Below are 18256 nucleotides of genomic sequence, written 5' to 3'. Positions count from 1 at the left end.
GTCAGGGCTTTGTGATGGCCACTCCAATGCCTTGACTTTGTTGTCCTTAAGCCATTTTGCCACAACTTTAGAAGTATGCTTGGGGTCATTGTCAATTTGGAAGACCCATTTGCGAACAAGCTTTAACTTCCTGACTGATGTCTTGAGTTGCTTCAATATATCCACATCATTTTCCTACCTCATGATGCCATCTATTTTGTGAAGTGCACCAGTTCCTCCTGCAGCAAAGCACCCCCACAACATGATTCTGCCACCCCTGTGCTTCACGGTTGGGATGGTGTTCTTCAGCTTGCAAGCCTCCCCCTTTTTCCTCCAAACATAACAATGGTCATTATGGCCAAACAGTTCCATTTTTGTTTCATCAGACCAGAGGACATTTCTCCAAAAAGTATGATCTTTGTCCCCATGTGCAGTTGCAAACCGTAGTCTGTATTTTTTTTATAGCAGTTTTGGAGCTGTGGCTTCTTCCTTGCTGAGTGGCCTTGTGTCGATATAGAACTCGTTTTACTGTGGATGTAGATACTTTTGTACCCGTTTCCTCCAGTATCTTCACAAGGTCTTTCGCTGTTGTTCTGAGATTGATTTGCACACCAAAGTACAATCATCTCTAGGAGACAGAACGTGTCTCCTTCCTGAGCGGTATGACGGCTGCGTGGTACCATGGTGTTTATACTTACAAACAATAGTACGCACAGATGAATGTGGTACCTTCAGGCGTTTGAAAATTGCTCCCAAGGATGAACCAGACTTGTGGAGGTCTTGGCTGATTTCTTTTGATTTCCCCATGATGTCAAGCAACGAGGCACTGAGGTTGAAGGTAGGCCTTGAAATACATCCACAGGTACACCTCCAATTGACTCATATTATGTCAATTAGCCTATCAGAAGCTCCTAAAGCCATCACATTTTCTGGAATTTTCCAAGCTGTTTAAAGGCAGCTTGTGTATGTAAACTTCTGACCCACTGGAATTGTGATAGTGAATTATAAGTGAAATAATCTGTCTGTAAACAATTGTTGGAAAAATGACTTGTGTCATGCACAAAGTAGATGTCCTAACAGACTTGCCAAAACTATAGTTTGTTAACAAGAATTTGTGGAGTTTTTGAAAAACGAGTTAACTGTATGCACATATACACACACCATTCAAAAGTTAGGGGTCACTTAGAAATGTCCTCATTTTTGAAAGAAAAGCACATTTTTTGTCCATTAAAATAACATGAAATTGATCACAAATACAGTGTAGACATTGTTAATGTTTTAAATGACTATTGTAGCTGGAAACTGCAGATGTTCATGGAATATCTACATAGGCGTACAGAGGACCATTATACGCAAACCATCACTCCTGTGTTCCAATGGCACATTGTGTTAGTTAATCCAAGTTTATCAATTTAAAAAATAATAATTGATCATTAAAAAAAACTTTTGCAATTATGTTAGCACAGCTGAAAACTTGTGCTGATTAAAGAAGCAATAAAACTGGCCTTCTTTAGACTAGTTGAGTATCTGGAGCCTCTGCATTTCTGGGTTTGATTACAGACTCAAAATGGCTCGAAACAAACGACTTCCTTCTGAAACTCATCAGGCTATTCTTGTTCTGAGAAATGAAGGCTATACCATGCGAGAAGTTGCCAAGAAGCTGAAGATCTCATACAACTCCCTTCACAGAACAGCCCAAACTGGCTCTAACCAGAATTGAAAGAGGAGTGGGAGGCCGCAGTGCACAACTAAGCAAGAGGAAAAGTACATTAGAGCGTCTAGTTTGAGAAACAGACGCCTCCCAAGTCCTCAACTGGCAGCTTCATTAAATAGTACCCACAAAACATCAGTCTGAACGTCAACAGTGAAGAGGCGACTCCGGGATGTTGGCCTTCTATGCAGAGTTCCTATGTCCAGTGTCTGTTATTTTGCCCATCTTAATCTTTTATTTTTATTGGCCAGTCTGAGATATGGCTTTTTCTTTGCAACTTTGCCTAGAGAATTAGTGGAAGAGGAATAATGGTCTGGGGCTGTTTTTCATGGTTCGGGCTAGGCCCCTTGTTCCAGTGAAGGGAAATCTTAATGTTACAGCATTCGTTGACATTCTAGACGATTCTGTGCTTCCCCAAACTGTTGCCACAAAGTTGGAAGGCCCTTTCCTGTTTCAGCATGACCATTCCCCTGTGCACAAAGTGAGGTCCATACAGTAATGGTTTGTCGAGATCGGTGTGGAAGAACTTGACTGGCCTGCACAGAGCCCTGACCTCAACCCCATCGAACACATTTTGGATTAATTGGAATGCAGACTGCAAGCTAGGCCTAATCGCCCAAGGTCAGTGCCCGACCTCACTAATGCTCTTGTGGCTGAATGGAATCAAGTCCAGCAGTAATGTTCCTACATCAGTGGAAAGCCTCCCCAGAACAGTGGAGCCTGTTAGACAGCTTCAAGTTCCTCCAAAATCACTCAACTTAAAATGGTCCAAAGACAGACACACAGTCGTGAAGGCGCGACAGTGCCTCTCCCCTCAGGAGGTTGCAAAAGTTATAACACATTGTTATTGAATATTGTATTGTTGGGTTTAGAGTCTGCAATAAAGGCATTTTACTGTACTTGTGCATGTGACATTAAAAGCACATTTTGAAGGACAAGCCAAGTAAAAATGTATTCAAAAATCAAAAAAAAATTACTACCAAAAAACTACAGTACCACCACAGCAATAGACTGAGGAAAAGCCTGTTACTTGTGACATTGTATCCCAAAAAATCCACCAATCCTAAAAAGTGTTTGCATTTCGCATTGTTTCCATCCCAGTTCATGACAAACAAACAAAGTCTGAACACTCCGTTCCACTGCCGGTACAGTATATTTGCTAACTTTCTTTGAGTAAGACAGCACTTAGTGTACGAGGCACTTAGCGGGTGAGGTGGGCCAGGTTGGTAAGTGGTAAGTCTCATCTAAAGCAAGTGAACAGGCTCCAGAGCTCCCTATACAGTCAGCAGCACCACTTCCCAGAAACACAGTGCAGGCCACGCTGCCGAGATTGCATCTGTGCCCCCAATTCTCATACCATCATCTAGTTCTCTCTCACAACAGACACATCTTCATTTAGGAGAGATATTGGCGTGTGCAAACACACAATGACTCTTGCCTCTTACGGGTTAACCAAATGGGTTGCGTCACCACGAGGGCAGAGGCCCAACACTTTGAGTCAGTCTAACTGAAGGAAACACAATTATATTAAGAGGAACCATTTTCTAGGAAGTATACATATTAAATCAAAACAGGAGCATTATGAGCTTTTCACACTATCGCACCAAAAAGGGTAGCCCCTACCCGTGTCACCAGCGGGCCTGTAGGCAGACAGACCTCTCCACTGATCATTTATATGCTTCATTAAATAGTACCCGCAAAACACCAGTCTCAACGTCAACAGTGAAGAGGTGACTCCGGGATGCTGGCCTTCTAGGCAGGGTTCCTCTGTCCAGTGTCTGTGTTCTTTTGCCCATCTTTTCTTTTTATTGGCCAATCTGAGAAATGGCTTTTTCTTTGCAACTTTGACTAGATGGCCAGCATCCTGGAGACGCCTCTTCACTGTTGACGTTAAGACTGGTGTTTTGCGGGTACTAATTAATGAAGCTGCCAGTTGAGGACTTGTGAGGCGTCGGTTTCTCAAACTAGACACTAATCTACTTTCAATTCTGGTTAGAGCCAGTTTGGGCTGTTCTGTGAAGGGAGTTGTACGAGATCTTCAGCTTCTTGGCAACTTCTCGCATGGAATAGCCTTCATTTCAAAGAACAAGAATAGACTGATGAGCTTCAGAAGAAAGTCGTTTGTTTCGAGCCATTTTGAGTCTGTAATCGAACCCACAAATGCTGATGCTCCAGATACTCAACTAGTCTAAAGGCCAGATTTATTGCTTTTTAAAAATCAGCACAACAGTTTTCAGCTGTGCTAACATAATTGCAAAAGGGTTTTCTAATGATCAATTGGCCTTTTAAAATGATAAACTTGGATTAGCCAACAGAACGTGCCATTGGAACACAGGAGTGATGGTTTCTGATAATGGATCTCTGTACGCCTATGTAGATATTCCATTATAAAATCAGCCGTTTCCAGCTACAAAAGTCATTTACAACATTAATGTCTACACTGCATTTCTGATCAATGTCATGTTATTTTAATGGACAAGAAACATGCTTTTCTTTCAAAAACAAGGACATTTCTAAGTGACCCTTAACTTTTGAACGGTAGTGAAAATTCTAGGCCGATACGGATTTAAGTGATATTTTCTTGGTCAAGATATGGCCAAAAACCGTACACACAGCCTAACGTCTTCCATTCACTGCTACAAATTAATCTATTGACAAATGGAGTGACGGTAATCCACTATGGATAATATACAGCTTCTGTAGTGACAATCACAACTTTTATATCCACGCCTTTAAGTACCCATGCAACCCTGGGGCTTTTCAAATTAAATGTTCCACTTCCGGTGAACTTTGAATAAACTAATGAAACAGGGTACGGCCAGCCAGCACCTGCCAACACATCTCTGTTACCATGGCAGGTGTTAGCCCTCAGTGTGAAGTGCCGACTGCCGGGAACACCAGCCCCTCGGGTAACCAAGTTCAGAAAACACGCTATGCCCACACCACTCAGAGCAGACAGGGAGAACATATCACTGGCTGTTTCATGTTTACACATCCCTTTCTACTTGTCAAATAGGACACACCAGCAGCAATCTCCATCTGTGGCAGCAGTGCTCTGAGGTAGCAGAAGGGTGAAGGAGAGGAGTTTCCTCCATGCTGCGGAAAGTCAGTGGTCTCGGTTAAGTCTTCCCTCTTCTTTACTTTTTGCTCTGTTACAGTGGGTGTTCTGGCTTTTCTTTGGCAAAGTCGTACATATTTCTGGAGAGGAGGGAGAAGTGAGCACACACACACACACAATTTCCAGGGGTCATTAAGGGACACCATATGATGTGGAATGTGTGCCGAGTTTGGGGCTGGGGAAATGGGAACGGTGTGTTTTATGGGAGCAGATAGGACTTGCAGACTCCCAAACCAGCATGGACTTGCTGCCTGAGAGGAGGACAAATGCCAAAAGGAAGAAATATTGTGTGCGATAACAATAGCGATGTTGAGAGAGAAGAGAGTAAGCAAGTGAGGCCAAGAGAGGTAAAAGAAGTCAAGTAAAAGGGGATATCGATGACTAAGAAAGAGTTAACAGACCATGACCAAGTGTGAGGAGAGATGGGAGACAAGGAGATTTCTAAAATAGCATTTCCCAGCCGTGACCAAAGGGATATGCCATCTTATTATAATGTCAGCTCCATGGCCCTCTGCTGTGAGAGCAATCCCAGGTGAAATAAGCTAATCTTGGTTGTTCATAGTGGAACAACTTATTTCATCAGCGCTTTAGTGACCTTAAAATGAGCCTGAGAAGAAGTCTTTAAAAAAAATATTTGAACCCACTGACTTAAGGCAATGAGGACAGAACTAAATTAAACAGTACATGAACTCTGCCGTCCAGATACTAAAGAATTGAGCATGAACCCTCCAGACGCCTAGCGCACGGACTAGGGCCGGGGTACAAAACGCCTTTCCAAGTCTCACTGTAAAATCAAACAAATACATAGGTTTAGCGTGAATTTCCTCCGATGCATTTTAGAGTGGACCTGCGCGCATGGAGCTTGGAACCTCAAAGCATGAGCCCGAGCCACATCTTGATCATGTTAGCTAGTTTCTTTGCTTTGGAAAGACCCAGTCTGGAAGGGTATTGTGTGTCATGAGGACGAAGCAGTCAAAATAGCTATATTTCAATGGAGAGAGCTGAAGGTATGGGTGGAAAGTATTAAGAGGTTCATTGTAGGGAGAGGGCCTGAGCTCCTCAAGGTCTTCCAGCTCCCAGGCCTTTTGGCTGACGGGTCTGGTTTGTGCGGCATGGGAAGAGCCATCTCCAAATCACTGCTAACTGAGCCACCGCTCTATTACTGACTGCACACCCTCAAAAGGCGGTTTCACACTGACCAGATCGGAGTCTGACCAGGCCTGGAAAATGGCTCTGAATCACTGACTAGGCACTAATACGAATCTGGACTAAGTATTGAATATGGACAATGAGCTGTACAATGTGGTAGAAATGTCGGATCAAAATTAGATTGCACAAAAGCCAGCTCAAGAGCACTTAAGATGTAGGCAACTCAAAACAACAAGACTGAAGGTCTGTCAAAGAGGATGATATGGGTTTTTAAATAAATTACCACACTGGCTTTTGACCCAGGAGCAAGAGAGAGGGAGACTTTCCACATTATATCATTTGAGCCTGTGGGTCTGGCAGGGCCAAACCTGTCATTTTGTTTATCCCTTAAATGAACGACTATTACATTTACTGGACTGCCGCAGACAGCGGGACAAAATACAGTTTCTCTCCATTTCTACAGCAATTTCTGTCTATTCCCTTTGTCAACAAGAGACTTGACTGTATATTTAGATCCCTGTGTCGCCGCCGGTTACCACCGGGGTGGATGGCTCCGGATGGAGGGAACAGGAAACCCAGAGCTATCGTGTTAATGATCACATGTACTAAGAGACACACACGGACACTCCTCTATAAAGACCCACCAGGCTCAAAGAGATAAGAACTGATTGAACTGACTCATAATGGACATCGTGGTCAATCTGGGCATGGATGTCCGCTGTTGAAAGACGCAGGAGCCGACTGTGACTCATAGATGTATATGAAGTCCTAATTGAATGTGCGTCCGTGTTTGGATGTGCGTCCATAGACCAACAAGCTGAGCGTGTGTGTACACATACTCCGTCTGCTCATGAGCCTATCACCCATTTAATGCAAGCCGATGTGAAAGCACGTAGGTATTCCTGGAAACGCTGGAGATCAAGCGAACCACTGAATTAAAAATCAGACTGAATTCTTTCTGACATGTACTTGAAGCCAAGAACAGCACTGACAATCAAAATCAATGGATCAGAGAACAATACTATTTACTAGCGTCTGATGGTTCCAATTGTGCCATTTCCCCCCCTTACCTCAGCATATAGACTGGCACATAATGAATCCTAGGAAGTCACAACGGAGAAAGCCAACTCAGATGGAACAGGATGAAGATTGAGGTCACAATGCTCTGAGAGTTATTCCTCGGAGCAATCCTTTCATGAAATGTCACATCGCCCCTTTAGTAGCAAAAGATCTAAGGCGAGAGAGGGCTGTGTGACTTGTGTAATTCTGGCCACAGTCGTCCCCTGTAAATCTAAAATAGCTGGTCTGTCAGAGAGCTCAGTAGTAGGGTGAGTCAAGAGAAGGAGAGAAGAGGCTTGTGACAATTGTGCCCCAAACACTTGTAGGGCCGGCTGACCCTGAAACAATATACAAAAAAATGCTAAATGTAAATGCATGTGGACATTCCTGCCATAGCTGCCTTGCGTGAATGCCCCAGTGTCTGTAAAAGGCTCAGCATCAGCAGTAGTTCTAGCCACAGAGCCAGGGCAGGCAGGCAGGGCTCACTCAGGGCTAGCCCTCTGTCAGTCTGCAGTCAGTCAGGGTGACCAGGGGCACCAAGGTTTGACCTCACTCTCCACCTAACCTTTGAATATAGGGCCTACTTTAGGATTGGAAGTGGAGGATTCTGGGTAGTCAGAGAGTTGACAGAAAGAGTAGCGTAAGCACACATAAGGGGTCTGTTTCACAGAGATTAAGCAGGGACCTGGACTAGATTGCATTTTTAGGTAGGATGAATGATAATTTAGTTTTGTAGACATATTCCTGGACAGCAGTTCATATGATTTAAAAAGGTTCCACTCAGACTCGATAGTCCTGGCCTGATGTCTGAAATCCCAGTTACGTCAATGCTAATGAAATAAAATTTTTAGTTCTCTGTTACTCTTGGATTTATTCAATATGGGTTAGTAAAACCAACCATAAAAGTGAAATATTTTCCCTATCGTCAGGCAGCTATGCCCCCCTAAATTGCTGTGCAATGAGAGTACAATCAGCTTGCTCTTCAAATGCAGATATGGAAAAGGTAGACTCGTTTCAAAGGCAACCTTCATGTGCTATACATTGTAGCGCCCAAGGGAACCTACACTGGTCAAAACTTGTCATTCAACTGCTCAGCAGCCAGCACTTCCCAACGAAGACGCCAGGAGTATAAAACAAAAATAATCCATTATTTCACTCAGTGGATGAATACTTGTGTCTAGTCTTCACACCAAGACACACACACAATCATTGTAGAGGCAGACCACAGGTGGGAATGATGATACTGAAACATGGGGCATTTGTTTTATTGTGCGTTGTGACCAAAAAATGCACTGCTAAGACAGACAAAAATTAAAAACACAGTACTTCAGCATAGCCATTTCTGGTTAACGGAACCCCATTTCCCTGTCCACTAACCCACCTTTCGTGCAAAAAAGGAGACAATATTCTATTTCATGTCAGGGTTGTTTTCATTAGCTGGCCCCACTGTCTGAAAACATCATTTTTACAGAGATCCGCATTTGTTCCTAATTTGACATCTGGAACATAAAGTTCTTTATGCTTCAGATTTATTAAAAGATAAAACAAAATATTTTAACGTTGCATTCATGACAAAAATCGGGTACAAAGAACATGGGGATTATTTCGCCTGTGGTTAATTCATCCTCTCCAGTTAATTGCATGATTAAAAGGTTCTCTACTCAACCTTCAAATAATGCCACATGGGTCACATAGGGCAAGACACTGAGGATGAGAGACAACAACACATTCCCAGGCAGTGTTGTCGGCATTTGAATTTTATGGCTATAGGACTGAGTGAGGACATAATTCAAGAGAAAACAGAAGAATACGTAATAAGAGAATGAGGAGATAGGAGGCTATAAACTGGCAAGGAAAGGGGAAATGGAAAAAAGGTGTGAGGACAGATAATCCACAACACGTTTAACTGAAGGAGAGGAGAGAAAACAGTGGAGAGGAAGACAAGTGTTGTTGGCAAGGTGAAGACGGAGGCCTTGCCCCCGAGAACCATAAGCGGTATATAAACACACTATTCAATTTCATAGAGCCGGTTTAATGGAGCGGCCGATGCTGAAAATCACCCCGTTTATTTGAGAAAATTGTCTCTGAACAAACAGCCCATAACAGACTGTTGCTCACTTCATTTGAAGCGCCCCTGGTGCCAAGAAAATAATAATATATGCCACCGATTCCAATTGGGCTCCCTATTAAATTACCGGCCTGTGACCACAATTTTCATCTTGTGCCTTAACTGTCAGTTATAAGATTTACTTGGCAGCGTCAGGCCTCGCAGAGCTTACCAACTGTGTCATGTGCTTCACCAGAGGGACTTTCAAATTGCATGATAAAACAGGCAATATAAAAATCAATCCGGTATCGAGTCACCAGCGGCTTGCCACGTTCACAACAAAACCGTATGTGGCACGTTTGAAGTGGGCCATTTAAAATGCATGGCATTGGCACATCTCGGGAGGTGACAAAATACAGTGCCTTCAGAAAGTATTCATACTGCTTGACTTATTCCACATTTTGTTGTTTTAGATATCTCCATCTATAGATATTATTATTTATTTCCGCCCCTCACCCATCTGCACACAATGCCCCATAACGACAGTGAAAACATGTTGTTTTCAGACATTTTTGCAAAGGTATTTTAAAGATGAAATACAGAAATCTCATTTACATAAGTATTCATACCCTTGAGTCAATACTTTGTCCAAGCACCTTTGGCAGTGATTACAGCTGTAAGTCTTTCTAGGTAAGACTCAAAGAGCTTTTCACACCTGGATAGTGCAACATTTGCCCATTATTGGTTGTTGATCATTGCTAGAGAGACATTTTTCAGGTCTTGCCATTGATTTTTTTCCCCTCTAGGATTTTGCCAGTGCTCAGCTCTATTCCGTACATTTTGTCTCCTGAAAAACTCCCCAGTCCTTAACAATTACAGGCATACCCATAACATGATGCAGCCACCACTGTACTTGAAAATATGGAGAGTGGTACTCAGTAATTTGTTATATTGGATTTACCCCAAACATAACACTTTGTATACAGGTCAAAAAGTGAATTGCATCACCACATTTTTTTGCAGTATTACTTAAGTGCCTTGTTGCAAACAGGATGCATGTTCTGGAATATTTGTATTCTGTACAGGCATTCTTTTCCCTCTGCCAATTAGGTTAGTATTGTGGAGTAACTACAATGTTGTTGAGTCATCTTCATTTTTCTCCTATCACAGCCATTAAACTCCATAACTGTTTTAAAGTCATCATTGGCCTTATTGTGAAATCCCTGAATGGTTTCCTTTCTCTCAGGCAACTGAGTAAGGAAGGAGGCCTGTACATTTGTAGTGACTGGGTGCATTAATGCCATCCAAAGTGTAATTAATAACTTCACCCTGCTCAAAGGGATATTCAATGTCTGCTTCTTTTTTTACCCATCTACCAACAGGTGCACTTCTTTGCAAGGCATTGGAAAACCTCCCTAGTCTGTGGTTGAATCTGTGCTTGAAATTCACTGCTCGACTGAGGGACCTTACAGATAATTGTATGTGTGGGGTACAGAGATGAGGTAGTCATTAAAAAATGTATTAATGTCCATGCAACTTATCAAGGGACTTGTTAGCAAATCTTAACTCCTGAAATGATTTAGGCTTGCCATAACAAATGGGCTGAATACTTATTGACTGAATACATTTCAGCTTTCATTGTTTTATTAATTTGTTCCATTTTTTAATTTTTTTATTAACTTAATTCTACTTTAACATTATGGGCTATTGTGTGTAGGCCATTGACAAAAAAATAAAAAATTCAGACTGTAACAACAAAATATGGAAAAGGTCAAGGGGTGTAAATACTTTCTGAAGGCACTGTATGTGGACAAAATATACAGGCCTCGCTTACCTCCTCTCCCCCCATTCCTCTAGGCTTGAATGGACCATAACTTTAAACTCAAGACATCATTAGAATACTTTGAAAGGCTAACAAAACAGTTTCTCTCCTCCATTACATAATAACACGAGTGAGTGCTACGGTTACTTTAATCGCGCGGCAAAGTAGAAATACAGCCCTAATGAAATCATACCAGCTGTGGGAGAATAAAGTTGGAATTCAATCAATCAGGAACGGCAGAAACTGCACTATAGAGAAAAATAACATGGTTTCTGTGCCACATTGAAGGGAAATTTAAGTGCTAAATTACACAGTCTACTGCAGGGATCATCAACTAAACTGAACAAAAATATAAAAAAATGCAACATGCAACAATTTCAAAGATTTTACCGAGTTACAGTTCAAATATGGAAATCAGTCAATTGAAATAAATTAATTAGGCCCTAATCTATGGATTTCACATGACTGGGCAGGGGTGCAGCCATTGGTGTGCCTGGGAGGGGATAGGGCCACCCATTGGGGAGCCAGGCCCAGCCAATCAACAAGAGTTTTATTAGACAGAAATAATCCTCAGCCATGTTTTTTGTTCCGCCTGAGGAAGTCTGACCAGAGACCACTATGATGACACACCAAATGTGTTTGAGGGATCGTGGGAAAAGAGCAGGAATAGGATTTTGTAGCCTACTGTCCAAGCCATGTCTTCCAATAGTGCAACCGCTGTCGGCATCCAAAGAACAAACAAACAAAATAAAAACTCTAAGGGCAAGGACAACAGCAGTGATGTAGCCTACGGGCTACATATTATTGATATCTACATAGCGCATTGATGTAAATCACACTGCTGCCCTCTCATTTAGCCATTTGCGCCTTACTTATTGTGGCAATTGTGGATGGCTGTTCACAATTGGATATGTATAACTCAAATGGTTGAATTGAAGAAGTTTAAGCTGCATATCAATCATTTTTGAGGCCAGTGGACAGCCTGTGAAAAATGCGCTCTTGCCTCAGCTGCATAGTGCGGATCCCAGCCTATGGGATAAAAAAGTTGAAAAGATTTGGCATGGGATCTCAGATCCGCAAATCCTTGTACAGCTGCACCACTGAGAGCATCTTGACTGGCTTCATTACCGCTTGCTATGGCAACTGCTTGGCATCCGACCGCAAGGCACTACAGAGGGTAGTGCGTATGACCCAGTACATCACTGGGGCCAGGCTCCCTGCCATCCAGGACCTCTATACCAGGCGGTGTGAGAAGGCGGCCCTATACATTTTCAAGGACTCCAGCCGCTCAAGACAGACTTTTCTCTCTGCTACCGCATGGCAAGTGGCACCGATGCACCAAGTCTGGAACCAACAGGACCCTAAACAACTTCTACCCCAAGCCATAATACTAATCAATAGTTAACCAAATAGCTGCACGGACCCTCATTGACCATCTTTCACACTAATTATTTTGACTCGTTACATATGCTGCTGGTACCAGCGTTTATTAATTATCCTGCTGCCTAGACACTTTACCCCTACCTATATGTACATATTTACCTTGGAACCTCCGCACATCTACTCGGTACTGTTACCCTGTTTATATAAGTTATTATTACTCATTGTGCATTTATTCCTTGTGCTATAACTGTTTCTATATTTTTCTCTGCATTGTTGGGAAGGGCCTGTAAGTAAGCATTTCACAGTTAGTCTACAAAGGTTGTTTAGAAAGCCTGTGACAAATACAATTTTATTTTGATGTTTGAGGGAGTCTTGTCTAATGTCTTAAGGGGAAAGCAATCTAAAAGTAACTGAAAGTAATCAGATTACGTTACTGAGTTTGGGTAATCCAAAAGTTAAGTTACTGCTAATAATTTTGGAGAAGTAACTAAAGTATTACATTTAGAAAGTAACCTACCCAGCCCTGAGTGTGTGTGTGTGTGTGTGTGTGTGTACGCAAATGTATATAGCCTAGCATGCGTCTTACCTTGCAAACAGTCTCAGTGTCCCAAGGCAAGATGGTCTGTAGATCTATGAGTTCGCAGGACACACCCAGCTTCTCCTGAGCCATGTTGGCCACTTCCCTCAGCACATGAATCTGCAAGGCAGGAGTCAGCGATCAAGGCCATGTATTCCATTCTAATCCAGAATGGATTTTAGAACACATCATAATAACATCAAGAACCCCTTTTAGAGTCAGCAGAAAACCACTGCACAGCACCCCTTAACTTTCAAGTCAGTTTGGACTAACGGAGAAAGTTGCTTGGATAGACTCCATGTTTATTGGCAGATTAGACTGCTGTGCCTGTGAATCACCGGCAATCTAACAGCAGGACATACTGGCTCCATCGTTATCCCTAAACGGTGCATCAGGGCTTTGAGTTCGTCTATGAATGTGTGTGAGGGTTAATGAATAAAATCTATTAAATGTGTGGGTCTTGAGTGATAGTCATGAGTCATAAATCAGACAGGCAATTGATTAAAAAAAAGGAACACAGCAATCTATAGGCTTCTAGCCCATATAGACACGAGTCTACAATAGGCATATTAAAAAGATAAATATTATATTCTGGTGTTAGTCAACCTTGCTAGAGATGACTACTAATATACTGAATATTGCTGAAGCAATGATATAGCCTGGTACTTCTGTCAAGATATGAACAGGTTTAAAGTGCGCAATAAAATGCCAACGGTCCTCTGAAACTTCACAATATAACAGTAGGGATTTTCAGGACTGGCAAAATGAACCCCTCTGTTACGCTCATTAGCAGGCCTTCACGGCAGGATCCAGGCGCGGTTCCGACCGCTCCACTTGGGAGTTGTTTTCTTTTCACTCGTCCATGGAGGGCTGATGGATTACCGGAGTAATGGGGTGGCATTTTAAAAAGCCCCGATTTCGACTACTTGGGTGGATTTTTCATCTTTGCAAAATGACGGCTTTGAAGGAGTTGATTTCCCAGTTATTCCAGGCCCTCAGGCGTAGACCCCCTCTGCTCTTCAGCTGTACCTACATTAGTCTCCTTCTCTGGGTGGGTTAAGCCCATTAAGTGGGCTAGCATAATCTTTGTAAGGGGCAACGACACCAAGAGTGCTATAGAGACCATAATCCTCTCCTCAGGAAAATAAATCAGGGGGACAGGAGTTGAAGACAATGGAAGGCCTTGTGTAGACGTGGACTGTTAACACTGTGGAGCAGCATCGGTCCAACGGAGACGTCAGTGTAGACACGATAAACCACCAACCCCTGGTGAGAACGCCCCTGTTGAGAGGCGTGGGCTTGTGATGGAGCTAGGAGGTAATCCATGGCTCGTCCGTGTTGGCTTAAAAATGTCCCAAGTCCCAAGATGTAATGCGGATGTCCCTACTCTGCCCGCCTCCATACCATAAACAATGACTTCTGGCTAAGGTCATGACTCATGAACAGTCATAAATAGATATATAGCTCCATCTCCTCTATGGCTTGAGTATGTAGAATCAACCCATGGCTCCTTCTTCCACGTCTCACCTGTGTTCCCCACGCGACCAGAGTGACGTCACTTCCTTCCTGTATTACCTCGGCCTGCGAAAGTGGGATGGTGTAGGCCTCTGTAGGGACCTGCTCCACTGCAAAACAAACAAAGGAAAAACAAAACACGACCTCCATCTCAATTGTTTCAAAACCTGTACTCTCATCTCCTCCCCTTCATCCGCACTGATTGTAAATTAGTTGACAGGTGAAACCCTATGGTGGAAGCTAATCTTGCAGATCAGTGCAGTGAAGGAGAATATATATATTTTTTTAGAAAGAGCCCAAGTATCTTAGCCCAAGTATCTTATCAGTACGGCCAACATGACCTGGTGCACATACGGTACACGCTAGGAATATAATTGGGGGTCAAAATCCGAACACACATTAATCACTCTGTTATGGCCAACTGTGGTTGCTCTGTCAAACGATGGTCCATAACCACCCGTAGAGCTCAATGATGGAGTGGATGACAAGAAGGGAAATAACTGGCACACTCACAAATGAAAGCCTACAATCTGTGCTTCCAGTTAGGAACAAAGTCTCTGGCCCATTTGAGATGCTTTTCCCAGACCTCATCAATCACAAGGAGCCTTGTGTGCGCGCTTCTCTATGGTCCTCTGTTGCTATGTTTGTAGAGCAAGACGCTTGCAACACCAGGGGTAGTGGGTTCGATTCCCGGGACCACAAATACCTAACATTTATGCACGCATGACTAAGTCGCTTTGGATAACAACGTCTGCTGAATGGCATATTATTATTAATAAGAAAATAAATCTATGCGCTAACAATATCTAGTGAACAACTATAGGCCAGTCACCCTGATCAATGTGGACAACAAAACATTTGCGGGACAGGATATAGTTCAAAATGTGTTCCACACACAAGGGACATTATATTCATGCATCCGACCCTTTGGCACCCTATTTGTAGTAATCTTGGAGTTCCTAAACACTTGGTGGCAAAAAAAAAAAAAAACCTGAGGCACCAACATAGTCTATTATGTAGTTATTTGGTAACAACATTACACAGGTCTTTGGCGCTCATCATACACAGCTTTGACCCTGACAAGCAAGATAAGACCTTTAGAAGGTGTGTGTGGGTGTTCAGTGGGGAGACTGGTGCTCTTTAAAAAAAAAAAGTATCTTGCAAGGTAACACATGAACTGCAACAGCCACTGGGAGTACTATTCATACTCAAGGGAGACATTACGGTTTCCGACTCTCCTCTTCCTGGAACAGTCAGGATGACTTCCACCCATTCCCCCTCTAGAGGTTAAGAAACAGGCTGCTGACTGAGCTCCCTCTGGCAAGCCTTTTCCCAACCCAATCCTGAAGTCAGTGTGTGTGCTGGTACATGGTTCAAATGAATCATAGATTCACCTATAGGCCACATGGGACATTTATTTACAATTAAATGGCTTCCAAATTTAAGTGATGTCAGGGATGAGAGGCTGCTTATTTTGGTTAATCAGTATCTCTCAGAGCAAGTCATCTAATCCTCAGGGTTATTTAGAAAGACGTGGAATTGGAAAAAGAAAATGCACTCTTTCAAAATACCAACTCCAATGATGGAATTTCAAATTATTTCTCTCTCGGGAACATCTTGAGATACTTCTAATACGTAAGCATACAGTAAACTACTAAGTTAACCTTACACAGAAAGCCACAACAGGCATCAAGTAAAATCCCACCCCTGCCACCAACGAACAAAACAGTGAACTACTGTTGACTGGATTCAGGGATCTTTATATAGTGGAATTTCATCAACCTCCTCTGGTGTACATAGCTTCCCCGTTTCAGACCGTGACACAGCAGTCATTTTATAGTAGTAGTGACCGATCTTACTCAAGAAGACCAATGTCAGGCGGTGATTGCCTTTTTTCAGTCCCCAACTCACTTAAAGGAAGTCCACTCAACATCCAGCTGTGAGATCATAACCTCATGTGACAATGGTGATGTATAACAGTCTTCATAAAAAAATATTCTCTTAATATTGGGAATCTCTGTCACTAACTAGCCTACATTTAACTACGGTCCTGATAAAGCCAGCGCTTGTGGTTCCATCCCCTCTGGCTTGGTAAGAAAAGAAAATGACTGTTTCAATGAAAAACATTACATGACATCATCTAAACAAGCATCGCTCAGCGGGATTAGGACCCGGCACGAGGTAGTGCTTTCTGCGCTTTTCGGAAATTAAAGTAATTCCCTAACTGCTACCAGTTCTGAGAGCCCTATGGGAAACAGACAAGCGATTGTTGACACCAAGTTCGGGGGGAAAAGGAACAAAATGGGGTCATTTCGCTCTGGGGAAACATAGCTAGGAGATATTTTCACAAAAGGAAAGGAGAGAAATATCCATTAGGTGGTATGCCATGGAACTATTTGAGTCAGACAAGAGTTACTTCTCCTCAAAGAGACGCACCGAATCTCTCCCTCTCTGACGTGGTTTCCTTAAGTCATAGACACTGTACACAATTTGGACCTGCATATCCCACTGTACTTCCAAGTAACTGGGTTTAGTCCATCTGAAAATGAAACAACAAACCTCACAGAAAGACCTAGGGTTTTGTTGAGGGATGTATAAAACTGAGGTGCTATTCCATTCACATTTTGAGAGACTGAGACAGTAAGTGTCATGGCTCATATGATTTTTACTCTGCAGTAGGAAAAAAAGGCTGCTCTTGACTTCCTGAGAAGCATCAAACACAATTTGACATCCAAAATAAAAGATAAGGAGTGGAAAAATACATGTGGCAACTGCTTTTCTGTGCCAAGAACATTGCAAAACTGAAACATATCCTTGCAGGCCCTAAAGAGGTAGAATTCAACTTGATTGTTAAACTATATTACTGTGACTAACAGTTCACCTCACTATATTACTGTCAGACTAGAGCTGGGTTATCCCAAAAGGCTGCCCGCAGGCCAAATTCGGCCAGCGGGTGATTTTATTTGTGTCCCCCCCCAAGTCCTTATAGCATATAGTCTGTAAAAATCACAAGGAAAAATCAGCTAAAAGTTATTTTAATTTAGGAAGTTTACTACTATTCCCACCCATAAATAGAGAGGCATATGTGATCATATCGCAATGTAATCAAGGTTTGAAATGATTGTTTTTGTCAAATACTATATCTGTTTGGGATTCTTGCGGTCAATAGGCAGTGTATACATTATTTATAAGTATGTTCCCTCTCTCCGTACATCCGCTCAAGGAAAAATCAACCCAGGGTTGAATGTAAATGGAGACACCTGCAGTTTAGGCAATAATACACTTCAGACATGCATAGAAATGGCAGAGGTGCACAAAAAAACTTTTTTTTTTTTTTTTTTAAGTCAACACTGCCACATATCCTATATTCTGCCATTTGGAAGCATACACTCACGCTAAGTTAATGACTACATTATAAACTGCACACTGATGACAGCATAGCTTTCCACATTTAGCAGAATGTTGCATAGTGTCACAAATTCCCTGACAGTGCCTCTTACTAGCACCTCACAACCCTTTCAAGTTGCACACTCCACTCCCCATCCAACCAGGAGTGGTGCCTGAAAGTCTATGGGTACCATAAACTGACCTCTCAAACTCTCTCGGACCTGTGTGACCTGGCTCTTATTGATTGCCAAGGAAGTAGCTATGGCAGTTGCTAGGGGGCCAAACACCCTTCTGACTCTCCAGGTCTCACACTACACAGTCTCCAAGCAATTGCAGAAAGGGGAGCAAGCTCCTACACCTCAGCCCTGCCCAACAACTGGACTCCTCCATATCTCTGTGGACTTGTGGGATGGTGTGAGTGCACCAAGTGAGTTGTGACATCTGTATGTTGTTCTTCATAGATAGTCGTATAACTGCTGCCTATTGTGCGTTGCTTTTCTGTTTACTTT

At 42.6% G+C, this 18256-nt stretch overlaps 1 protein-coding gene across 1 annotated transcript in view; it reads right to left on the bottom strand.

Annotated features, from left to right (window-relative positions):
• LOC110489877 (2-oxoisovalerate dehydrogenase subunit beta, mitochondrial) overlaps positions 1 to 18256 on the bottom strand; it is a 76795-nt gene that overhangs the window by 36963 nt on the left and 21576 nt on the right. Inside the window, exons 7-8 of the mRNA XM_021562836.2 lie at positions 14373 to 14470; positions 12855 to 12965 (exon numbers count right to left, since the gene is read on the bottom strand). Of these exons, the coding sequence (XP_021418511.1) occupies positions 12855 to 12965; positions 14373 to 14470 (209 nt within the window). The remainder of the gene's footprint in view (positions 1 to 12854; positions 12966 to 14372; positions 14471 to 18256) is intronic.

The sequence above is a fragment of the Oncorhynchus mykiss genome, chromosome 2 (assembly GCF_013265735.2).
Source record: "Oncorhynchus mykiss isolate Arlee chromosome 2, USDA_OmykA_1.1, whole genome shotgun sequence".
Lineage (NCBI taxonomy): Eukaryota > Metazoa > Chordata > Actinopteri > Salmoniformes > Salmonidae > Oncorhynchus > Oncorhynchus mykiss.
The sequence above is the reverse complement of the archived record's forward strand: the minus strand, read 5'-3'. Positions and strand labels throughout refer to the sequence as shown.